The sequence below is a fragment of the Protomyctophum parallelum genome (genome assembly GCF_964188405.1).
Source record: "Protomyctophum parallelum genome assembly, chromosome: 16".
Classification (NCBI taxonomy): Eukaryota; Metazoa; Chordata; class Actinopteri; order Myctophiformes; family Myctophidae; genus Protomyctophum; species Protomyctophum parallelum.
In genome coordinates, this window is record NC_139711.1 from 30,039,043 (window position 1) to 30,064,845 (window position 25,803).

At 42.5% G+C, this 25,803-nt stretch overlaps 2 protein-coding genes across 3 annotated transcripts in view; both read left to right on the plus strand.

The window, feature by feature from the left end:
• Positions 1 to 55: 55 nt before the first annotated feature.
• Positions 56 to 12,105, plus strand: sybl1 (synaptobrevin-like 1). The gene is made up of 8 exons (XM_083785389.1): positions 56 to 204; positions 1,500 to 1,694; positions 2,479 to 2,536; positions 3,223 to 3,360; positions 4,401 to 4,488; positions 7,056 to 7,123; positions 8,073 to 8,165; positions 10,016 to 12,105. Exons 2-8 carry the CDS (start codon positions 1,546 to 1,548, stop codon positions 10,082 to 10,084), a joined length of 663 nt encoding a protein of 220 aa, XP_083641515.1. The 5' UTR covers positions 56 to 204; positions 1,500 to 1,545; the 3' UTR covers positions 10,085 to 12,105.
• A 643-nt stretch (positions 12,106 to 12,748) lies between these two features.
• LOC310873475 (uncharacterized protein) overlaps positions 12,749 to 25,803 on the plus strand; it is a 51,331-nt gene continuing 38,276 nt past the window's right edge. Inside the window, exons 1-3 of one of the 2 annotated variants that reach the window (XM_083785871.1) lie at positions 12,749 to 12,852; positions 23,031 to 23,455; positions 24,182 to 25,590. In XM_083785871.1, coding sequence (XP_083641997.1) covers positions 23,122 to 23,455; positions 24,182 to 25,590 — 1,743 coding nt within the window. In that variant the 5' untranslated portion in view covers positions 12,749 to 12,852; positions 23,031 to 23,121. Of the gene's footprint in view, positions 12,853 to 18,667; positions 18,804 to 23,030; positions 23,456 to 24,181; positions 25,591 to 25,803 lie in introns of those variants that run through there. The other variant, XM_083785870.1, reaches the window with a different exon arrangement.

A 25,803-nucleotide genomic window follows, 5' to 3' on the forward strand; every position in this document is an offset into this window, starting at 1 on the left:
AAGAACTACATTTCCCAGAGAGCCTCTGCGTCACCGTCAGGAGGCTGCCGAGTGATTAGCCAAAGCAAGCAAAGCAGAAGTCACTCGTAAAGGATTAGCACCGCAGCTAGCCTGCTGCTATAGCAGCCTGGAATCTCTTTTAAATGTTGATGGAACATTAAGTCACACTCTTTGAAGTTTGAACGGCACCCAGAAACGTCGAAGGTATACCATGTTTGTCTTCCTGTGATGGTAGATAGCTATAGCCAGCCTAGCCCAAACATTTAGAATCTCGTAGAGGGTTTTTTTCGATTCTGACGAATCTCTCTACGAGAGTCTAAAACACAACCCCCCCCTTTACCGTCGAAAGTTGAACGTTTGTGCCTCAAAATCACTCTTACCTTGTACAAATGCAAAATCTAAGGTGCTTTTAATGTTGCCCCACTTGTTTGTGAGGTGTACGGATTCAGATTAAACACGGAACATGCTTATTTTTCAATAAAAAAGCTATTTCAATCCACTCTGTTTCTGAATCCTCCATTGTAAATGCGGTAAACGGCGCAACAGAATATTGCCCGCGCCCCTAGCGGCCAGGGTTCTCTTGCGCATTTACAATGGAGAGAAAAGCAAGATGGCCGCCAGATTCCGAGACAGAGTGGATTAAAATAGCTTTTTTATTGAAAAATAAGCATGTTCCGTGTTTAATCTGAATCCGTACACCTCACAAACAAGTGGGGCAACATTAAAAGCAGCTTAGATTTTGCATTTGTACAAGGTAAGAGTGATTTTGAGGCACAAACGTTCAACTTTCGACGGTAAAGGGGGGGGTTGTGTTTTAGACTCTCGTAGAGAGATTCGTCAGAATCGAAAAAAACCCTCTACGAGATTCTAAATGTTTGGGCTATAGCCAGCCATGTATTCTGTTGTTGTTTTCTTCAGATATAATTATAGTCTTTACTACTAGCTGGCACCGTTAGCACTGCCACTGTTGTTGTTTATTTTATTTATTATCCTGGTCTGTTTTTCACCGTTAGATTCGTTGTTGATGGTCTTTCCTAACATGGTCCAACCCCCCCTCCCCCCCCCCCCCCCCCCCTTTCTGTTTGTCTTCTTCTCTTTCATCTCCAAACATCCATCCACACCTCTGGTTTTTCTCTCTTTCACTCTTCCTGTCTCCCTTTCTCAAACTCTTTCTCTGTTTTACCCTTCCTCTCTCACACTCATTCTCTCTCTCTTTGTCTTTCTGTCGGTCTTTCTCTCCCTTTCTGTGTCTTTCTCTCTCCACTTCCTCTTTATGTTTGTCTCGCTCTTTGACTCTCTCATCCCTGACATCTCTCTCTCTCTGACATCTCTCTCATCCCTGACATCTCTCTCTCTCTGACATCTCTCTCTCTCTGTCTCATCCCTGACATCTCTCTCGAATCTCTATTACACTCAATCTGTGTGTCTCCTGCTGCTCTCCTGTTACAACTCCATTTGTTTCTCTCCATTATTCTCTCTGTTCCTGCTTATAATGTCAGTGAGTTCACGACGTTTAGGTGTTGCCTGAAATCCAGGGCTGTTGCCATGCCGGCGATCCTGTTTGCTGTGGTGGCGCGTGGCACCACCATCCTGGCCAAGCACGCCTGGTGTGGCGGAAACTTCCTGGAGGTGACCGAGCAAATCCTGGCCAAGATCCCCTCCGAGAACAACAAACTGACCTACAGCCATGGCAGGTAGGACACTTGGCACAGCCTTTACAAAAACTGTGTGCGTACGTTTTTCTTAACTTTAGAATTCTAACTTTGATTCTAATGTTTTATTATGATTTTAATGTGTTTACTTTTAAACTTATTGGTATTGGTTATATTTCATTGATCAACCTCAATTGGAAAACATTTTGGGTCAACCCCTGTTGCTTTTAAACGTGTAGTATACATACAGATGACCACACACACACACACACACACACACACACACACACACACAGTTTGAATGGACATAATTAGACGACTAGTGCATAATCACACAAACATACCAGTCATTCAAGTCAAAACAGTTCTATTCTGTCACATAACTGACACTATAATATTATTACACAATACACATGGTCACACTGTGATGTTCCGGCAGCTTGTTCGAGGTTGTAGCCAGACACAGACTGACAGAATAAGAATGTTTAAGAGGCAGAATAGACAGAATGGGAAGGTTTGTTTCATTACTTCAAACTGTGGGTCGGTGCCGCTGGTGCCCTGTGAAGATATTCCAAGTCTGTCCCCCCAAAAATTTAAAGATTTTAATCCAAGACGGAACACAATCTGGATTGATCATTAAAATAAAGGTGCTCTGAGAATGCACGTGACCCACCCATCCATGTGCATTCTCAAGATTTCCAAGTGCCTCCCGCCCCCGACCCAGAAACGTTTGGGTTACCAATACCATTGCATTTCTTTTGAAACATAATTATCTGCTTCTGGTTCCCTGCACTTGTCTGAAATGGTTTCCTCTTCATTATTTCAGCTATCTGTTCCATTACATCTGTCATGACAGAATCATATACCTGTGCATCACCGATGATGTGAGTACAACACTTTCTGGCGGTTGTTTGGTTTGACTAGTTCGTTGATTGATATGATGAGAGACTTATTGAGTTTCTGTATTCATGAATTAACCACTTTAATTAAAAAAAAAAAAAACGGCTAAAAGAGAAGACCTGCAAGCTCAGATTGTTATATTTCAGTTTTTGCTATTTATGACAGGCTCAACGAATTTGTATGTAATCTTTTTATTATTATTAATCAACAACATTAGTTGATAGTGTTTATGTAACTGGTGTCTCCATGTCTCCCCAGCTCTTTAGTAAACAGAAAACACTTTTTTTTGGTGGGACACCAATTTCATCCAATCAGGAGAGAGAACTCATTTCGGCTTCAATTGTATTGTGTTCCAGTTACAATTTTTGTCTGCTCTTCCCTTGTTTCATCATTTCCAATTGCATGTGCTTATCCTGTATCCTGTCAGAGTTCTCTCTTCTGATTGGACGAAATTGGTGTGAATTCTCAGCAGCACTCGTCTGGCCTTTGTTCTTGGATAACATTGGTATACTGAGTTGACCCTGGAACTGTATTTTCAGTTTATTATAGAGTTTGGGAGACCTCTGTTACTGAACAAACACCATAGCAATGGCTATTATGGGAATATAGAGACATTTAACACTTATCCTAACCAAAAGAGTTTGTCTTTTGTTTTCTTGTTATGCGGCAGGACTTTGAGAGGTCGCGGGCGTTCAGCTTCCTCAGCGAGGTTAAGAAGCGCTTCCAGACGACGTATGGCTCGCGGGCGCAGACCGCGCTGCCGTACGCCATGAACAGCGAGTTCTCTTCCACGCTTGCCGCTCAGATGGTGAGTCTGTTTGTTAACCGTTTGATTGCGGGAAAGGGATTTGTACGTGGTTCAAATCCCAACGGTCCAGTGCGGGAAAGGGATTTCTACGTTTACCGCATTTTTTTATTGATTACTTTCAATCGCCTTTCTACACACCCGGACAAGATAAACATAAAACCGCTCCTAATTAGGCTTTCTGTTCAAGAAGAGTACGTTACTACAAAATCAGGTGTTACATAAAGGTACATATCTCAAGAATGGAAGATGTTAAAATCAATGTAATTTTATTTTTAGAGTGGACAAGTTACGCTTTCTTTTGAGGTATGCTGTGTGATTCTCGCTATAAGAGAACATTTACTGTCGGCCTAGGAAAAGTTTGTTCGTCCAATGCTATCATCGTAGCAGTGAGGGCCATGCAGTTAATCAGAATCGATAGCAGTCTTTGTGTTAACAATGCAAAGGGATTAGAATGAGCGGGAGCATGTGAGGTCTGCATGTGACTTCTCTCTGCCTCACGGGAGACTTGAAATGCAAGTCATGCATGTATTGTTGTATTTTCTGTTTTCCTGTGGTCTGTTGAACAATGGATCTCAAACCTTTTGATTTAAATGGTAAATGGTGCATTTATATAGCGCCTTTATCCAAGGCGCTTTACAGAGATTGTGCATTACATTCATCCATTCACACACACCGATAGCGGCGGATACCATGCAAGGCACCAACCTGCCCATCAGGAGCAATTAGGGGTTCAGTGTCTTGCTCAAGGACACTTCGACAGCAACTCTGGGGGAGCCCGGGTTCGAACTGGCAACCTTGCGGTTACCATCCAGCCACTTTACCCCTGAGCCACCGTCGCCCCTATTTAAAGGACCCTCGCCCCAGTTTAGTATACATTAGTCCACAGACCCCCCTTAAGTGTACAATTGGAACCAAATGGAAACCGGCACAATCTGCTATTTCTTATAAGCGTTATTATTGCCATTGGCCATAGGGCGATCCAACCAAATACCATCCTGTCTGTTTAAACTCTGTCTCCCACCATTGCCCCCCCACCCCAGAAACACCACTCGGACCCCCGGGGATCCGAACGTCTGACACCCCAGATGCAGGTTGATGACCTGAAAGGCATCCTGGTACGGAACATAGGTGAGTCACTGCCGCTCTTTCCTTTTAAATGTGCCACTCTGTGAGCTATATAACTAACTATGTAATGAGCGATATGAGAAATATATATAGAAAAAGTTCTAATGTGTGTGTGCGCCTCATTCACTGACAGTGAATTCACCACATTGTCCCTTCGCGCATTACACCTGTCATCACACATCAATAAGTGTCGGCTATACAGTTTGAAGCTTTATGTCACTGGCTTCTGTACGACAAGACACACAGACAGATCCACACAGCAGTCATTTTTAATGTCCATGACTAGTAGGAATTGGACTCAAACACCTTGACCAACCCCCCTTTTCTCTGATTCTGAATGCTGTGAGAGGTTGTCACTCTGTTCCTCTATCTGTCCATCATGTTCTGAGCCTTAACACGCCCCTCCAAGACCACGGTGTCCTCCTTCTATGGAGAGGTTGTGGTGTGGTTTATACAGTATACTGTCCTGGTAATATCTAGGACGCTGTCCGACTTCAAACGTGGTGTGTGTATGTGCCGCAGATAGTAATTCAGTCTAACAAAAGATCAATGTCAATATCTTTCTGCAGGGGCGTGCATACGTAGAAGCCAAGGGATGCTTGAGCACCCCCTAGTGGCCCTCTCTGGACCAACATGCCCTTTTGTCACTTGTTTTGTATTATTTGTACATGTATTATACTGTATAGTATGTGGCCCATGGTGACATCGATCAATTCTGGATTAAAAGCTTTATTTAGGCCCAGGCCGTAGCGTAACGGTCTGGGCACCGGACTGGTAATCCAGTCGCAGTGTGCCGCGGGTTCGACTCCCGGACCCGACACGGCCTTTACTGCATGTCATCCCCCCATCTCTCTCCCGTTTCCTGTCAGCCTACTGTCTGTCCCTTCAAAAATCAATAAAAGGCGTAAGCCGCAAAAAAATATCTTAAAAAAAAAAAAAAAGCTTTATTTATAAATTTGTCATGATGTTGTATGTGTGTGAGACTGTCCACACACCCACACGGGAGGCATCGTGCCCCTCCCTCCGTGGCTCCGCCTCCGTTCACTCTCACTCAACGTGAACGCACGTACACTCTGCACAGGGCACGCAGAAAGGGCTTCTGACTTCTTACATTCTCACGAATGACGGACCCGGTCCAAAAAGTTGGACGGTCGTGACCACAAGCAGCCAGCCAGGTAACAATAAATAATATGACCCAGGCACTTGGACCATGTCCATGTGGCCGCTGACTCGGAGGGGGAAGTGAGCGAAACGAGAGATCTACTAGGCGCATGGGGCATTGGGGCCCATGAGGGCCCATTTATATGGAATGAACATATGCTTAGCTTGATGCTAACGCGACCCCCCCCCCCCCCCCTCTCTCTCTCTCTTTCTCTCTCTCTTTAACGTGCGATAGAGAGTTTCTCTCTCTCTAACGTGCGAGACGCGTCTCTCTCTCTCTCTCTCTCTCTCTCTCTCTCATCAGGGAATGCTTCAAATTGACATTGGTTGTTCAAGTTAAATTTATGTGTTTATGTTATTATGGTATTTACCATAGCCCATAGGCAATATGCCAATATTGAAAAAAGTTAAAATGACCAGTGAGCAGGCTCATCAAAAATGTAAGATTTGCACTAGGCTATTTCTGCTGTGCAGACCCGTTTTTTACCCAAAAATAGCCGGTAGCAATTGGACCCCTCCATCTGTGAAGTACTGGATACGGCTCTCTCTCTGTGTGTGTGTGTGTGTGTGTGTGTGTGTGTGTTAGAGTGTTAGAGAAATGTTTTTTTTTGTAAACATTTATTGATTTAATACGTCAGTTACGTCACTGGCCATAAGGGGGTTGGTGCCCTTTTGTTTCACTTGAGCACCTGCCCCTCAAAGTGTCTGTGCACGCCTCTGTCTGTCTGTCTATCTGTTACACCGCGGGGCGGTGTAAGCATTGCCTGCCCAGATTGGCCAACCCGACCTGTCGGCTTCACGTATTGGTGGAGCTTTGCGTCACGTTTGTGCCTCTGCAGTCTGCACCAGTAGTGGCATGCACATTAGAACTACAAATACATTCATGTGAGCCAGTGTACTCTTGACTACAGGTACAATGTGATGGAAATTATTATTATGAATATTATTACAGCAGGTGGAGCATGCATTTCCAACTTTGTTCCTGATCGATATTGTTGCTGACTTATTAGAGGGTATGACATGCATAAGGTGAGTGGCAAATCGATTTTGCCAAAGTGAGTTTAACGTCGCTTTGCGTCGTTTATTGCAATCAGATAGGACTTTTCTGTTTGGCTGTATGGTCTGTCGAGGTCAGAACGTAGATATCTTTGGGGCTTTTTTTAACCTTTTTATTGATAGATCACAGACAGGAAACGGGGAGAGAGATGGGGGTAAAGACACACAACAAAGTTCGTCGGGTTCGGCACTCCGACCCACGACCCACTGTCATGCTGGATTACCAGCCAAGGAGCCCGGACCGCTAAACCGGCCCATGCCGCTTAACAGTAATTAAAGGCAGTATTGATTGAGAGACATACGAAGTATAGTTGTTTGAAACATCAATATTGTGTATTTTGTCTGCACTGCAGACTTGGTGGCTCAGAGAGGAGAGAAGCTGGAGCTGCTCATTGACAAGACAGAAAACCTGGTTGATTCGGTGAGTTGACTGAGTTCGTTGATTGGATTTTTTTCTACCATGAAGAAAACATGACAGTTTATGATGAATGTGTTTTAAAACACATATTATTGTTGCTGTTGGGCAAATCCTTTTTCTGCCCGACGTCCATGCCCTACTTCATCATACAAGTGCCTCACAAAAGCTGCACAACATTGTGAGCTGGTACTAGATCATCCCCATTTTATTTTATTTTAAATCACACCTGTGTGAAGTGAGGGGCGCTAATATATTAAAGTCTATCATGTTTGTTAGGTGGTGTAATGGTGATTAGGAGGAGCTAGCTCCCCTCAAAAATAATAATAATTGTAAAATAAAGTTTTAGTTTTAAAATAATAATGAATAATGTTTTGGACATACAAAACCGCAACGATATGTAGTAAATGGCTCATTTACATTAGTTCATTATGACAATTTATAATTGAATATAATTTTGCAAACTCACTGATAATTAGATAATTTGGTATTATGTTGATGAGATTAGCATAATTGAATTCTTTGTTTTGACACTTTGTTTTACATCATTACATCACCTAATCATAGCAACATGAGTTAGACTGTAATACTGTAATATATTAGCGCCCCTCACTTCACACAGGTGTGATTTATTTTATATATATGGTGCTCCACCTCAGCAATCCATTTCCCAGGGGTCTAGAGCAATGGGACTCCCGATCTGTATGATAACAACAATAAGCCTCTCTGACTTACATACTTTAATACATACGATTTATCAATCTAACATTAAGCGGACACTCTTATCCAGAGCTTAAAGTATGAGATTGGAATAAGGACAGTACCATGAAGGCAGTCATTTTAAGTCGGTCAGTGAGGTTTTGGATTGTGTAACCGATTGATGTAGATGTTTAACATTTAGATGTTTTAAGGACGTGATGTAGCCACTGACCTGAATTCTTATTTCTTCTTTTAGTCGGTGTCGTTTAAGACGACCAGTAGGAATCTGGCCCGTGCCATGTGCATGAAGAACCTTAAACTAACGCTGGTCATAGTACTGGTGTGTCTGGTGAGTATCTAGAAGGCATTCCTATTTTGGGCATGTTCAAAGCTTTCTGCTGTTAAAATTGAAGTGGAACCCTAGTGGTTCCAGTACAGTAGAATGCCAGCTTTCTTTTTAGTGTGCTGGGGCCACTAGAGTTACAAATAAATCTTTTCAGATGCGGGACGTCCGCAGCCAAATAAATATGTAATAAATGTAGGGGTCTTTGCCATGAAACAGTTTGAGAACCACTGGGTTAGGGTTATGGCATAATCATCATACTATAAATGAGCGAATGTCTGAATGTCAGAAACACCACCTTATCTCCTCATTGCCTGCACCAATCGCTCCCACTTTTCACACAGGCATTGACCATAATAATATGGAGGTCTTAACGAAGCCATTTTTCCAATAAGATTAATAATGAATTTATTAGTGAATAAAAACCCGTTTATTTGTCCGTGGTCTATCTCCGACCGAGCCACACTATTAGCACACATCTCTCCATGCCAAAAAAAATCTGCACGCTCCCACAATCCAGCTAGGCTACTTTTTACCGACGCAACAGTCATAGTTACTGTACAGATATTGTTTTTACATCACCACACGATCCCACGGGCAAAGTTGCAATGATCTGCTCCACAGTACACCACCTCAGGCCCCTCCCCCTTTGCACAGACAGGCGATTGACGATTCAAACCACACACGGGATCACTTGATATAACCTTTAACCAAACGTGGGTGAAACAGCGTGCAGCCGCGCACGCAAAGAGTGCACGTGCGCACGCACATGGAGTGGACGGATTGATTGATATACAAAAACAACCCTTGCTTAGCACCTCGCTAAAAGCGTGTGCGCAGGCTACTCTGAGGTAGGGCACCCACTGTCGTTATAATAGGAACCTTCTGCCCTTGCCTGGCTGGATTAGTGTGTGTGTGTGTGTGTGTGTGTGTGTGTGCGTGCGTGTGTGTGCAGACTACTTTTGCTGTGAGCGTGTGTGTAAACTACTTAAACTGTGTGTGCGCACGTGCGTATGTGTGCGCAACCACTTTTTGTAATGCAATGTTTGAACGTCACTTCATATTATAACTTCAAACCAAACGCGGGTGACACGCCTGGTCACTGACGACGCGCGTCGCGCAGTTACAGATCTCATCTTTCCTGCACCTAATGTGAAACATTGAACAGCACGGCCACGATCACAACGGAATGATTATCTATCGGGGTGGCTCTGTTGGATCAGAACATATCAATAATTTAAGCCACCACCACATCCCGTAAAATACAATGATAAAATACATACAGACAAATGCAATGACTAACGTTTGGCTGCCCTGTCGACACCACTTGAGTACTCAGGAACGAAACATTCCTAAATCACAAAAAACGTCTCATTCTTATCCTGATTAGATAAAGCACAAAAAACTGCAACTTGATTTGAAGCCCAAAAAGCCAACCTCCGACTTTAACACAGTAGATTATAATGCATCTATATGGGCAGCAGACGGTCAGCTGAGCGGTTATAGGGACCGTCTACAAAGTGCAACACCGAAAGTGAAAATATTCAATAGCTTTATTTCTATGCAGAATATTACCAACAAATATATATCACACATCAATGGTGTACTTATTATTGCACTACAGCATCTATTAGTGAATATTTTTTCCCATTGACTTGCATAGGAAAATCTACAACTATAACATTATGTCCTACAGTCCCCAACTTCCCAAGATCATCTGTAAATTATTCCCTGCCTATCAGTAATTTGATCTATTACATCGCATTACCCACACTAAATATAATTTGCTGTTCATATATTCAGAACGGGTAAGGACTAGTGTTTTAAATACATGACACATCTCTGTGCTCCTCAAGGTGGTCCTCTACATCATCGTGTCTGCCGCCTGCGGAGGTCTCAGCTGGCCGAGCTGCGTCAAAAAATGAGATGATTGGACGATGAGACAGAGAAAGAGAGAAGGAAAAGATGGAGGGAGGAGAAACTACTGTCCGCCTCCAGGTTCCCTCCATCACGTTCGAACAAAAGGGAAACACCACTCTCCTTGCTGAAACATTCATTAAGTCTTCATTCCTGGCTCCTCCTCAGTGGCGTGAACTTTGACCTGTCTTCTGGACATGGGAGACAACCCCCATACCCCCTCACCGTTCCCATAGCGATGGACTGCATCCATCTGCTCTTAAAAGTCTCTGGACCATTCATGTCTCATGATAGGGCTGGGAGTTATGACTTCAAATCAATATCATCGTTATTTCAGACCTCGATTACGATTAATGAATAAAGTCAAGTGGTTAATCAGACTAATCGATTTAGTCGATTCATTGATTTGTCGATTCATACAAAAAAATCTTCTATTAATCAATTTACCGATATGAGCTAGATTTAGACAGTTATTGGGTTTAAATGTTGGTTTGGATATATTTCCGGTTAATTGCCCAGCCCTATCGCATAGACTAGTAAACATGCTTGTCTTGTTGTCATGAAGACCACACAGCTGCAATATGTAGGTGATTCATACCAAAATGAACCACTCAGACGGTACTGATTTTTTCGCTGTTATCCCCGATTCACATTTAGTCACACAACGGTGTCGCACCCTGAACATGTGCGATGGAGAATAATTAATTTGACTTTAAGTCTTGATTTTTCTCTAAGATAAACAAAATAATATATTAATCCCTGATTGGATTGGACATAAACAAAAGCAGTATTGGACATGCAAGCTGTACATGACATTCTGTTTCAGATCCAACAATAAAGCCCACTTCATAATTAAAAGAGGAGCTGATCGACAGCCTAATGTGATGTGTTGTCAGCTTCTAGATCAGTCTTTGGCTGCAATGTATAAGCAAAATTAACATATATAAATGATAAATTGGCGTATAAATCAAGCTTAATTACTCTGTACAGTGCAATTATCATGGTAAAATCACTGAGGATAATACAATAATGTGACTCAACTAACGCAGTATGTACCCCACAAAGGTCGATTTTTACACAGAGTTAAAGGGTTTCTTAAAATGTGTCTTCATTTTGTGTCTTCAAGAGTCAAACTACCGACACTCAAATTTCGGACTCCCCACACCTTCTGACCTCTAGCATGCAATTTACAATTTACAATTTAGGCATTTAGCAGACGCTCTTAATCCAGAGCGACTTACATTTAAGCAAGAACAAAAGCATGGGAATACATCACATAAAAGCATTTATCATGAAACATGCGTAAGCATGGTGGCGTTGTGGTGAAATTGTTGAACGTCCTGCAGAAATATGTGACCATCCTGTTGGACTTTACATAACCTCCTTGTCTGAGTCACGTAAATCACTGCTGTACGTTTATTAACAGATTTAAACCTAGTGGTATTTAGGCCACGTGTTGCAAGACCTCAATGTGTGTTCTATGAGGCCCCAAAATGTTTTTTTGCCATAAGTCACCATGCTGGAAGACAGCTGTTGGGGGCAGGGGCAGACAGATATTGTGAGTAATGGAATTTGGATAATGTGACTTGCTGATGACAAACCCTCCTTTTTTTTTCTTTTTTTTTTGCTCAAAGACACTGATATCTGATGTCTTCAATGTTTCATTCTCACCAAGCACACGTCTTTTGCCATACAAATGTAAAAAGGAAAAGAGAGAAATTATATTGTGATGTAAAATCAGTACATTAGATTTATATGAATCTGAGAACTAGTGACTTCGAGCCTGGTTTTGAGTGAATCTGGCTCCCTGGATGTGAGAGGAGCGGTGTCCCCTCATAGGGTGCTGCTCAACATGCCTATTATGTCATTTTTCTTTTTCTTTTTTTAACAGAATGCACTTTTGACATTGTACATAATGTTTGCTTTCCTGCCACCATATGATTTATAATCATGTGACTATTTAATTATTGTAAATCCAGATTTGAAATAATAAAAAAATCATGGTATCATAAAGAAATACCTACAGCAATGTCAAGCATTCCTATTTAGAGAGAAAATGACTGATCAAACTGATACTATTGGAGTTAGTTGGTGCTTACGGACGGTAATGATTGATTTAATGGGGTCAAATTAAGTGGTCTTAGCTTTGAGATTTTAGTCACTGCAGCAGACCTTGAGAGACATTGAGACCCCTCACTGAACAAACACTAGCAATATATGTAGCTAGAGCTAAGCAATATGGTACTGTCTATCAGAACATGTCATCGCTGATCTACAAGCTCACTGCATGTCATACCACAAAGTGTTGTGAGCTTCTACTGTACATCCGCCATTTTTTTCTGTTCTTTTTTGAGAAATATAGAAAATTGTAAAAGTATTCTGAAACTGGGTCCTGTACCTGGGGAATATCAAAAGCACTGAAGCAGATCGAGGCAACCCTCCTCCCCCCTTATCACGTGACGCGGTACGGCCCTCCCCCTATGCCTGTTTGGGGCTACTCTATGGCTGGCACTTACTGGGCTGGGCCTGGCACACTTATCATCCGGTTGGTCGTCAGCCAATTTGCTTCACCTGGGTGTTGATTTGGAAGCAAAGAAAAAGCCTCTGACAAACGCCCCCCCTCTGGACAAACTTCTCTTCTCTCTTGAGTCACTTCCACTGGGTAGCACTAGCTGGTCCCAGTACAGTCTATGGTTTTGGAGTTTACTTTTTCTTTTACTGTATGCATGCAGAATTGGAGATCATGTTCCAGCACGAGCACCATTTCATTCCCCAGGTGAGACCGTCTAATCAGTCAGTGACACCTGCTGTCTATATCTATCTAAGGCTCCGTACTTAGACTTACTAGTTACTAGACTGTGCATATTTTGACTGTAGACTAGAGAACACAAGCCTTACGGAGTAGGCTATACGGATAAAACAAATTCAACTTGAAATTGTTGTCAAACGTGTGTGTGTGTGTGTGTGTGTGTGTGTGTGTGTGTGTGTTTGTGTGCCCCAAGTCGGCAACTTTTCGACAACAACCTTACTTTTATGCAAAATGTGAAGGGACATTTCTACAGGCTATTTACTACCATCTATTGGCGGCTGTGTAAAAGTTCAGGCTTGATGCCTGGATTCCTGGACTGTAGTAGGCCTACTCTGGCAGATCTATCTAGAATTCCAAGGACAGATCAGTGACCAGGAGAAGTGCGCGTTTGGATAGAAAAGTATTGCATTTCAATAATTCCGTTAAGATAATTAAGTTATTAGGTTTCTACCGGTTAGTTTTTCTAAAACTGCCAGATTGAGTGACCAGCCTGAATTTATCGACACCATTTTTACAGATGGCATAGGAGAGAGTCTTGTTTTTAAAATATGTATAGGCTTACAACTATTTTTACATCGTGTACCCTTCCCTTCTCTTTTACTACATGTTTATGTCTGTGTATCTAATTATAGGATAGCCATGTGATGGGAGCCAATACTGGACAACTCACCCCGTTGCGTGCCCTTTTTCCTCCCGAAATTTCACCAGTGAGGGGGATAACTTTGTAATATGCTATTGGCTGTTTGTATTCTTTTTGGAAAAATATAAAAAGATACTCCTGTGGAAAGGCTATATTATTTTACTTGTATTGACCCTATAAACAATTTAGTATTATTTAGTATATGTAAGGTTTTGCCCACCTACCTGGTCAGATAATCCCCACATATCCTACAACAACTTCTGTGAATAGACTTCACTGTAGTAGCTTTTCATAAATTATAATTGTACTTAGGCTGTCTGCTGTCATGAAAGTTTATAGTTAGAGAAATTCAAAGTCCAGCGGCAGCCTGTCCAACCTCTCTCACCCCTCACTGGGGAGAATTCTGGGAGGAAAACAGAAACGGGGTGAGTTGTCTTGTTACCATGGGAGCTCCCACACACACTGGTCAGAAAGGTCCATCCATGGGTGGTGTGGACTCTACTTAAATAGAACACCTCTAGTAGGGTGCTCTGACCTCATGGGTGAAAGAGGATCCCGCTTCACATAGGCCTACTTCAAATACACTGACTTTACCTTGGGTCATGGACAGTGTTGCCATGTCTGCTTATTTGTGACGGTGGGCTTGTTTTTCTGTAAAGTAGTAAAGTCTCTTCTAAATGTAGCCGCAATTTGGAACTCTAGATTTTTTAATGTGATGAATCTAGAGTTGCAATACCCTCCATTGACTCCCCACTCATCCAATTTGCGTTTGCGATCTGCTTGTCTTAAACGACGTTAAACTCACTAACATTGCAGCTCTAGGCCAAGCTTGAATTATCCTCTTTCAATCTGCCCAGCTTGTTTTTCATAAAAATCCCCCATAGACATGTTATGAGCTGTACTTTCTGTCAAGAAATTCTGTGCAAGTGATTATTTTTGTGTTGGACTTGGAAGCTCTCGTTTTTATTAAGGGGTCGCGCTGCTGCTCCTGCATTATTTGCAAATGCGAAACGGATGGCATGGAGGGCCGTTCAGTCAGTGACTTGTGCTTCCAAACTCCAGCACTTAGAAAAAGAATCACTTGCACAGAATTTCTTGACAGAAAGTAGCTCATAACATGTCAACGGGGGATTTTCTTTGAAAAACAAGCTCTGCAGATTGAAAGAGGATAATTCAAGCTTGGACTACAGCTACAATGTTGGTGAGTTTAACATTGTTTAATACAAGCAGATCGCAAATGCAAATTGGATGAGTGGGAGTCAATGGAGGGTATTGCAACTCTAGATTCAACACATTATAAAAAAAGTTGCAAATTGCGGCTATTCTAAATGTTGGTTGTGGTTTTTTGGGCTCGTTTATAAATTGTAGATATTACTTTAACATTTTGTTGCATTGTAACAAGGAAGTCCAAATGTATGTATTTCTCCACAGATCCCCATGAATGTTTAAAAGAAAATATATTCCAACTTTTTTAAATGGCAGTTTTAATTGACTGCTGTTTTTTCATTTTTGTATATGAATTAGGTGTAGATGAAGTTTGTGTAAATAAAGGATAACTGTGTGGTCAGCACTCAGCATGTGATCTAATTCACTTCAGATAGTCTCTAGACAGTTTGAGCACATTTGTTGACAGTTACATGATTACATCTACTGCAGTGTGGTTCTCAAACTGGGAACCAGGGAGTCGGGGACCTTGAAGGGATTCATTCCAGGGGTCCCCAGCAAAGCATCAACCACAACCACAACTTTAACCCTATTTTATACTACAGTATTAGAAAGTAGCCAGTCTACAAGCTTGCAATGTGCTGTATCCCGACACGTTGTGAGCTTGTAGAATAGATTGCCTAAATTAACAACACATGTACACATCCAATCTTGAAGAATTGTGACATTTGCAAAAGTGGAGTCCGCAACCAATTATGTATCAATGTGGAGGTCCTTGACATGACAATGTTTGTGAAGAAAGAACCAATTATCTACAGTAAATGTTATTGTTTTCCCACTACACATGCCAAGCAGGTTGTCTTGTTTCCTTAGGTTACCATCTCGCAGACGCAGTCTCTCTTTATAATTAAGACAATGCCACATGTCTCCAGTATTTGCTGCAGGCATGTTGGCTCTCAGGGCTTTGTCACTGGTGGGGTGTTTTAGTCACCATGGTATGCTGTGAGGAATCTCCCCCTCAGCTTGACCTGCTACTTGGTTGGCCATCTCTGGCACTGGGCTATGTGTGGGTGCATCTGTTCTCTCTGTGAAACTCTTGACGGCTCCAGGCACCCTTGGCAAAGGTCCAGCCAGGAGGGAGGGGAAAGGCAGGCTTTCCTTATTGGAGCCTGAGGGCTTTTTGGAGATAGAGCAGCATTTTGTCATTAATCTGTCTATTGCAATGATGTTCTTGAATGCATCTGCAGCCAGCGATTTTCTCTCTCTCTCTCTCTCTCTCTCTGTCTCTCTCTCTCTCTGTCTCTCTGTCTACATACAACAAAACAAAAGTCATTGTGCACACAGAGACAACAATAATGAACAACAAGCAATACAGTAACAATGAAAATAAAATAACATACGGAAACATAACAGCAACTTAATGACCCTGTTCAGACAGATATACCTGTCTCTTGACAACTCCACATGTATTTTTCTGCTCTCTCTCTCTCTCTCTCACACTCACACTCACACTCACACTCACACACATCGAAGAGGAAGGACGAGTGGGGAAGGATCAACATATGGAATGTCAGAACAGGTCTGCTCCATAAATGGAGATCTAAGCCTAAGGGTTTGAGCTCAGATGTAGAGTTTCTGGTTGGCTATACACACAGATCTAGGTGATGATCCAGTCTTGTCCATGTATCCAGGGTTTGATGAGGTCAGTGTTCATATATATGGAGAGAGACGGCCATATATGGAGCGTCGACCATACATGGTGGTGTGACCTGACAGATGGACGGGCAGGTTTTCATAGTAAACTGCAACCTACAGTCGCAATTATCTATAAATAATAAACTTTATTGTCACATCCCTAGGATTACACAAGAGAGGCAGAAAGATTAATAAACTGTATGGAATGAGGCTGTTGAAGACAAGGCCAGAATAACTATTTCTGACGGGGTCAAATGGTGGAACTATAGTAGGGTTAACTGGAGCACATGCGGTCAGGAATCTAATGTAGGAGGATACAGAGGGAGCTCATCTGTTTAACATTTGATGTCTGAATTTACTGCTGCAGATTCGTAGTCACCTTGAACAGGAGGGCATAACAATACATACAGTTGGGGGTAGTCTGCCTCAATTTCAAAGGAATTTCAAGATTCAAATGTTTAGTTTTTTGTATGGTATTTGTATTGTTTGTATGACCATGGTGGCTAGAGTTGCATACACCAATGAGTCTAAATCCCTTGACCGGTTGAGCGTGTACTGAGCTTTTGAACGGCTGCTGTGCTGAAAACATGCAGCAAGCAAGGCCAAATCAACACCAATATTCATGCTGTGTAGTCTCAAATTACAAAGTTCACTAATTCCCTTTTTTTTATGTAATTGATTTGGCAACCTGTACTTTGCATGTGATTGACAACGTGTCGGTAGTAGCCAAGGTTGTGGTGGTTCCCAGGGTCACGATAAGGACCTTATATGGATTAGGCAGAAATAGTGTGGGACTTAGAGGTCTTAACTTATGCTCTCACACCAGACATAACGGCTGAGCCAGAGCTGTTTGTTTACCATGTGATTTTTCATTTCGCACCCCCCCCCCATCCTTTTCCCCTCTACACCACATATCTTCATTGAAAATTGCTAAAGCATGTTACACCATTTTCATCAAATGGGACGCTAAGGGGTGGCACAGTTGGTAGTGCTGTCACCTCACAGCTAGAAGGTCCTGGGTTCGATTCCCGCTCAGGACGCTGTGGGTGCTGAAGGCATGTTTCCTCCAGTGCCCATACCCGAAGGCGGGGTTGGCGAAAGGGCCTTTCTGTGTGGAGTTTGCATGTTCTCCCCGTGTCCCCTCTAAACTGCCTCCCCCTGGCCAGCCGGGGCGCCTGATGGAGGGTAAAGGAACTGGTTGGAATAACGTGTTCCTTCCACGCGCTACGTCCAACCAGGGAAACTCCCCCCTATCAGGTGTAAAGGAGCAACTTGGGCATGAGTTCAAGTCCGTTGCTCTCCCCATGTCCCCCATATATGGGGACTAGGTTGGCGGAGGGTGTGTACAGCCCAGGATCACATTAGATAATTGACACAGGGGTGAAAAATGGGTTACAAAATTGTGGGATATATATATATTTTTTTTTAAGGAAAATGGGACGCTAAGGTTCAAGCGGTTAAGACAACTGCAGGTGATTCCTTGTAGGTTGGTTCACTGGCAGGGCTGTGAATCCTTGAATATGTGCCAACTTCTTTTTAGCTTGTTGGATAAGAATAATACACCAGTATTTTATAGTGGATTCAGAATCATGAAAAAACCCTAGTTTGACCCCTCTCACATGTTACTTAAAGTAGAATTACATTTTGTAAATTTTGCCTGCATAGGCTATTAATGGTAATCCAACTTTCAGCAGCTGTCACAGATTCCCCTACTGAATTTCAATCTTTGTGAGATGTGTTACAAACCCATTGGTGAAGAAATGTATTGGTACGGAATTTATTCTCAGATTGTCTTTTAATATCCCCGGGACTACTATAGTCCTTATTTATTATTCCCACTTCTCTCCCTTGCTGGTGGAAAATAAACACTGGCTGAGCCATTCTCTCGTGAACGAGGGACTTTGGCTGCTTAGCAACACTGAATGCCGATTCAGCCAGGCCCTGGCCACTCCCCATGCAGTGAGCTCGGCATGGATAAGGTAACAAGGTGCTGGACTCTGAAACACGACGCCACACTGACTGGACACAGTGAATGAGTCCTCAGCCCCATGCCACTGCACTGATGGCGGCCGACACCAGCGCTTTGACTGAGAGCGAAGCCACATAACTTCAGTGCATCCGCAGAATCCCTAGGCTTGGCAGGGTTCCTGACGCACGGGGAGGGAACAGGGGGTTGTCCTGGCTGTCTGCACTCTGCAGCAGTTATCACACAACAGTGCCTGCCTGCTCCGTTGTCGGTCGGATTTAGTGCAAGGGAAGCTCTAATGGGATTGTCTGTGAGAGAGGAAAGTAGAGTCGGATGAACATGTGAAAGCCGACAGACCTCTGAGTTTGATACAATGGACGACATCACGGCCTCCCGACTGGCAGTGAATTAACTGCAACTAAATGAATGGAGGGGGACAGGACCGGTGTAGAGGTATACCAAGACTGATTCCTTGGAAGTTATTTTGACACTTAGTAGTTAATTAACTATACATTCTATTTGTAGTTTGTCATTGTATACTTTATGTTTGTCTTTCCTTTTTAGTGTAGTGTTCCTCTTCCATGTTTATTGTTCTGTGGTGTGCATAGACAATAAGTCATGATTTTACTACAGGTGTACAGTATTACTGTACTTTTACCAAGGACACATTTTAAGTCAAGCCAAAGGAAGACTTGAACCCTTAAATCATGGTTTGAGTCATGACAGTAGCTGAGGTCTGCAGCAGCAGGCCTGTATAATTATTAATTTCATGTCCGATTCTTGTTTGTTTAGCTGCTTGAACCCTATTCTGTGGGCAAAAATAGCAGATATACAGGCTCACAATGCATGACCTTGTAAGCTTGTAGATCTGCTTCTGCAAACGGCACAAAAAATAGGGGGGGCTGGAAACGGTTGAAGATGGATGGATGGTATAGAGCCCTGGGATTCCCCCGTCAATGAAGTACATACTGTAGTGTAGTATATAGGGCTGAAGTGTTTTGCAGGAGAACGAGAACTCTGCATGACTAAGCACTGTCTGTTACTAAGGGAAACACTTTTTACCCTGAGAAGGGTGAGCGGTGTTGTTGCTCAGCCTATTTAACAAACATCTTTCGCATTTGGACTGGGAACGAATTAGCGTGGAGACAAGAGTGAGTTTGATAACTCAAGGAGCCCGTGCTGATATTCCAGTGGAATTCCAGTTATTTTTAACGAACCATCTATATATTGTACTTGCATACAGTATGTCTCAACGTTTAGAATAAGGTGTGATGTTGATTTGTCAGATCTACTATATTCGAGTAATCGAAAGAAAATAACGGATAGTTGCAGCCCTATGAAACAAGATATCCCCTGCCTTAAGGAAGAAGGCATAGAATTACACACTTGCAATGGGAGCCTTCCTCTTTACATTGACACGCATCGCGTGCCAGAGACTGTGCCATTATTGTAGTGTGCTGCTTGATGAAATATGGTGTCTTCTGAGAAATCTAAACATTCGGTAATCTGTATAATAATGGGTTGTGCTGAATATTGTGATTTCCCCCAGATAAAGGCAACATGCCAGTAGGCTACATTCTGTTATTTTGGGTGTGATTACTATGATTAGCATGTTGGTCATTGGCTGACTGCCAGAAAGCATACAGAGTAATTGTAGCGTTGTCTAATAGTTGAGCCTGCAGCTACAGTTGCTCTGACGTTAGCTGCTAACTAACTGAACATGGGTGTCACTTACTGTATGTCTTGGTTGACAACCTTGATGTTCTTAAAGTTCCCAACCTTTTCTGGGTCAGGGCCCACTTGATAAACTAGTTGATCCACTTGGGCCCACCCATCTGACCACTTGACTGCCAAATTTGGCTGCCGTGTTAAGTGGTCATATCCTCAACGGCCAACTGTGGCCCCCGACCCACAGATTGGGAATCGCTGTCTTAAAGAACATTCATTTCACTTTTTTGAATAGTAACTGGAACAGGAATGCATTTTCATTTCCAGGCAGGCAGGTGTTAAAACAAAAGGTTCAGTCAGAGAGTGATCCTCAGTCCTCACACCATTCAGATAATGGTTGCTATCAAATTCCAGCAAAGCATACAAGTACAGACCACAAGGCCAAGGCTAGGTAAACTGCATTTAACACTTAAAAAACCCCCTATCGACTTAGTAAACTGAACATGTATTGGTGTTTAAGTGGTTAAATCATTCCTAACAACTCCTCATGCTGTGGTCTGAAATACTTGTTCTTAGACACTTTCAAGTTTAACCTGGTGCACTATATTTTTTGGGCAATTTACAATTTAGGCATTTAGCAGACGCTCTTAATCCAGAGCGACTTACATTTAAGCAAGAACAAAAGCATGGGAATACATCACATAAAAGCATTTATCAATATCATGAAACATGCGTAAGCTAAGAAAGTAACAGTGGAATATCTATATAATGAAACTATACATACACTATACATATAAACTATACATATTTACTACTATGCTATACATATGTACTATGGCGTGCTATGACTATATACAATACAATTATAGTGCTGTCTACATAACATGCTATAAGTCTGTGTCAAATGCTATCTAAGCCAACAGAAATGCTATCTAAGGGGTTAGGGTAAGTGCTATGGGCCATGATGGAGTCTGAAAAGGTGGGTTTTCAGGCTACGGCGGAAGATTGGGAGTGATGCTGCAGTTCTGACTGCAATGGGAAGTGCATTCCACAGTTTTGGAGCCAGAAGGGAGAAGAGTTTGGGACGTGTGGAGCGTTGTCCCGGCGTTTTTAGTGAGGGTACTTCCAGTTTCCCTGCGTTGGCTGATCTGAGTGCGCGGGAGGGTTTGTAGGGTTCAATCATACTTGTAAGATATGGGGGAGCCATACCTTTGGTTGCTTTGAATGCCAGCATCAGCACGTCATTATAGGCTCAAACATGGAGAAAATAGCAGATCTACAAGCTCAAGTTGTGAGCTCAGATTATGCTATTTAGAAAAAGGGGGCTTAAATGGTTGATAAATAGAAATGCTGTTAATCCAAACTTTATTGTCTTTTTAACTACCTAGCTTGTTGTAATAAATGTTCCTGTCTGTGACATTGTTTTGTCCACCCTGCTGGGGTCCCCCTCTGTTATTGAAGTGCAGCAGACCGTATTCTACTTCTCTTCCAACAGTCAAGATTCATGTTGTGTTACACTAACTGGATGTGCATCTGTAGTCTTTTCTTTATTTCTTTTTTGCATTTAGTTTAGAACTTCAAGTTCAAACTACCATAAAGTTGGTCTGCAAAATTTAATTATTTGACTTCTGTACACAGAGCAAGCTCATGTCCACAGATCTAATGTCTTACCATATATTGTGGTTCCACACTGGTGGCGTTGTTTTTGGGAAGCTTAACAGGCCAGACAGCGTTGGTCAGGACACTAAGCTGTTTAGACTGGCTTTCAGGGCAGAAGTCACTGTGACTAGTATGACTCCTCATCCTCAGCTGATGTTTTTGTTAAAATATTATATATTCAGATTTTTCTATCAATAGAGGGTATGCGCATGCATAAAGTGAATGACAAAGTGAGTTTAACGTTTTAATGCAATAAGATAGGACTTCTATTTGGATGTAGGCTATGGGCTGTCAAGGCTAGAAAGTAGTTTTTTGACACTCCATAACGTCGGAGTATGATGATAATACCCTCTATTACTCACCCCAAGGAGACTTTAATTGTTATTATTTTTTGTAGTATTCCTAAACCTGACCAGCAGTGTTTCCCTATGGAGACACAAAGAGTTTCATTGGTCTTCATAGGGGGACCACTGCTGGTCATCATATTATTTTTCACAAAGTTAAAGCAACACTGAGGATTTTATTTATTGAATAGTGCCACATTTTTGGTATTTTTCCAGTTTTTCATGTGTCTATGAGATGACAGTACTTCATTAGACACCCTGGAGTCGTTTTTATGTGCAATGATGTATTCCCTTTGTATTTAGGGTTTCTTCCTGGAGGCTGAACCCTTGACAGTCAAACGTGCCAATGAAAAAAACAGTAATATAGTGACATCACATTATCAGCCCCTCCTCCCCCTTTATCATACAACTACAGCTGTGGGTGCAGCTTAAGTTCAGGTGGATCACCCACCAGGCATACTTAATGAACTGGTGGGGGTGCCCACATAAATATTTTTATAACTATAACATAAGACCTGATGATGATGATGTTTTAGGGTGGAAAACATTATGGCAGTCCATCTTTAATGTATCAAGAGGATCATGTATTTCATACTTCATTTTTTGAGAATATAAAAATACAAGTTCATTTCTACTGGCTGTCGGCTGATCGCTTAGTCATTCAATCACTAACCTTACCTGAACTTTGATCACTGGTGCATTTTTCATTCAACTTGTCCATAAATAATTCATTGTATATACAGGTACTATTACAACACCTTAACCTATAACATTACCAACTAATTTAGTTGACTGGCTCATTTGCTAGACATTGGAGATCATTTTACAAATTAGATCATAGACGTTTGTCATGTCACAAGACGAGATGTTTCCGCAGTAATCTTTCAATGTGACTGAACACCAAATTAGCTTTTAATGCTCGTCTTGAAATGTGTAGTATTGAGCAGTTTCTGAATCTAAAAGACAAATGCAGCATATTGATGTTAATATTTGTTTTCTCTCTCCTCAGGTATCCACACTTGACTGTTGAACACCTTGATCCTTATAATTTTGAGCTTTTCTGAACATCTGAAACAATTGTTGACAGACACGGCTCCATCATGTCCAATAAAACATTCACAGTGTCCACCGATGACACATTTGCCATGTCCACTGAGGACCTATTTAGAGGCAGGGGCAGTCAATCTACCCAAAGTGGTCTACAGCTCACGTTCTTCCCTGTAAACTCACCCGACTCCTCCAGCAACTTAAATGACAGAGAGGTCAACGTGCTGGAGGGCCGTGTCACCCAGCGACCAGTCACTCTGTCGCCCAACAACAACAGCTGGCTGATCCACGTCCCTACAGATGACGCTTTGGTTTTCTCCAATGAAAACACAACCTGGGTGATGAGCAACCCAGACAGCGGCCTGCTGGAGGACCACCATCCTGGAGGTAGGGCCGTTGCAATTATTCCAGATATTCGCTGTTTATTTTTACATAATCGTTATTGTTTCCATGTTGGAAAATGTTCTGATATCTTCAAAGTTCAAAACAATAGCGGAAATTGGTGATCTACAAGGCAAGCTTATAACGAGCTGGCACATTGTATAAAGTTATTAAATTTGTCAGTAATTTCTTTGTATGTTTATTGAAGGATCCCCATTAGACACACATAACTGAGCCTCTAGTCTTCCTGGGGTCCTGAATAAAACTAAAAATACAATTTAAAATAAAAACGGAACAAATACAAATCACAGTTCAGTTATGTACTTGGCAAGGTATCTCTTGATATTCTTTTTTAAAGTAATTTTGTTATGTATTTTTGGGCAGAGCATTCCAGAGAGTTATTGTCATTTTTAACTGGTGAGCCAAGCTATACGGCTTACCAGTGGAAATGATGTTCCGCAGTAGCATTAGAAGACTCACTGTTAATTTCTTTTCAACCATTAGCCATGCCAAATGTTCGTGCATATAACTAATACTTGTCCGGTATGCCTACAGCCTAGTGCCAGACGAGCCGCTTTATTCTGAGCAATCTGCAACTTTTTCAAATCATAGTGGAGTTATTCTGCCCTATTGCATTTTGGTTTATGACTGCTAAAAGCCAAACATAAATCTTATTTGTTTAAATTTGTGTGACAATTAATCGTTAAAAGTAAAATGTTTTTCTGGTGACAGGCCTGACTGGAGGAGACGGGACCTCTGATGAAGACAGCCCATTGGCATCTACCGAGACTTCACGCAGGGGTTCGAATGAGAACGCTTCATCCTCCTCATCCCTCGCCTCTGAAGCCATGGTCATGAGGACCAACACCTTCTGCCTGCCGAACGAGACTTTTAACGTCTCCCATTCGGTTTTGATTCTCGAGGACACTCCAGAAAATCAAAAGGGCACATTCCTGTATACACCATCTCCTGCACCATCTTCTACACCATCTCCTGCTGCAGAAACGGCACTTGTCAATGGAACTTTTACACCAGAGCCACGTGAGACTTTTTCAGACAATGATGCACAGATCTCCACCCCAGTCACAGGTGTGGAATGCCAGACCGTCCCGTCCCAGTCCGATGTACAGACCTCCACCCCAATGACAGGCTTGGGTCATCATCAGCCCCTCCCTTCCCTATCGGAGTCTCCATGTACTTGGAACACAGACAGTGCATCAGTCCACCCTGCTGAAGCTCAGCCAGTTGTTGCAGTGAACCAACCGCATGCTGCCAAACCTCCTTGCTCTGCCATCAAAAGAGTACGAATAATGGAAGTCAAAAGCACTCCTAAGCCAGACTTGCGCAGTGTGAGGTCTAAAGTCATGACCAGACCAATGGCTACACCTACACCTGTAAAAAACACAAGACGCAAACCACTGCAAGTCAACGTGCCTAGCACACAGTCTCAAGGAAACAGAAGACCCCCTATGAAGTTATCAGAACCCTCACTGGCCCATTGCAGTCGGGCCAGCTCCAGAGCAGAACCGGCAGCAGCCTCATTAGCAACATTACCTGGCAATGCGACCACATCCCGGTTACCAATCAGAACGCCTAGCAGAGTCAACCAAACTAATCCTACACCTGACCTAGCTGTTGAGAGCTTGGAGGCTGACAATGGGGCAAATAGAAACAAGGTAAGGTCATGGTCAGCTTCTGACCAATACAAGGCTCCTGTCTCCAGAACACAGGCCCGGTGCTCATTTGAGGTTGCTTCATCATCCTCGACTGGTGTGCTCAGGAAGAACCGACCTGCCAGTCTTTCATGTGAGATGGCTACGTCGTCATCATTGTCAACTGTTGTGCTCAGGAAGAAGAGACCGGCCAGTGTTTCATGTGAGATGGCTGCGTCGTCATCATTGTCAACTGGTGTGCTCAGGAAGAACCGTCCTGCCAGTGTTTCATGTGAGATGGCTAAGTCTTCATCATTGTCAACTGGTGCGCTCAGAAAGAACAAGCCTGCCTCCGTTTCATCTGGCGTCACTGCTCCCAGATCCCACCTGGCCTCAAGCACACCAAGGAACCAGTGCACACAGAATAAGGCCCAGAGCGGAACTCCTGTGAATACTAGCAGAGAAGTTAAGAAGATCAGCCTGGTGGTGGTGAGTGGATCATGGTAATCTGCTGGTTTGACATAATTTGGTAGATTAGATAATTTTCTTTTCACATCTAGTACAGATGTTTACTATACAGTATGTATTGATCAAGCTCCACATGAAAATAAACACAAGACAGCCAATTCACATATATTGTGTATAAATACTATGTCTCACGTTTCAAGTAAATCTTAGTAGTTTATAATGCCCTGTGATTTT

What these genes read in the sequence shown, in the direction of transcription:
- sybl1 (XM_083785389.1), top strand. Translation starts at nt 1,546, where the DNA reads ATGCCGGCGATCCTGTTTGCTGTGGTGGCGCGTGGCACCACCATCCTG. An exon ending in ACCTGTGCATCACCGATGAT is followed by an intron (nt 2,537 to 3,222) that starts GTGAGTACAACA and finishes GTTATGCGGCAG; the next exon opens with GACTTTGAGAGGTCGCGGGC. An exon ending in CATCCTGGTACGGAACATAG is followed by an intron (nt 4,489 to 7,055) that starts GTGAGTCACTGC and finishes TCTGCACTGCAG; the next exon opens with ACTTGGTGGCTCAGAGAGGA.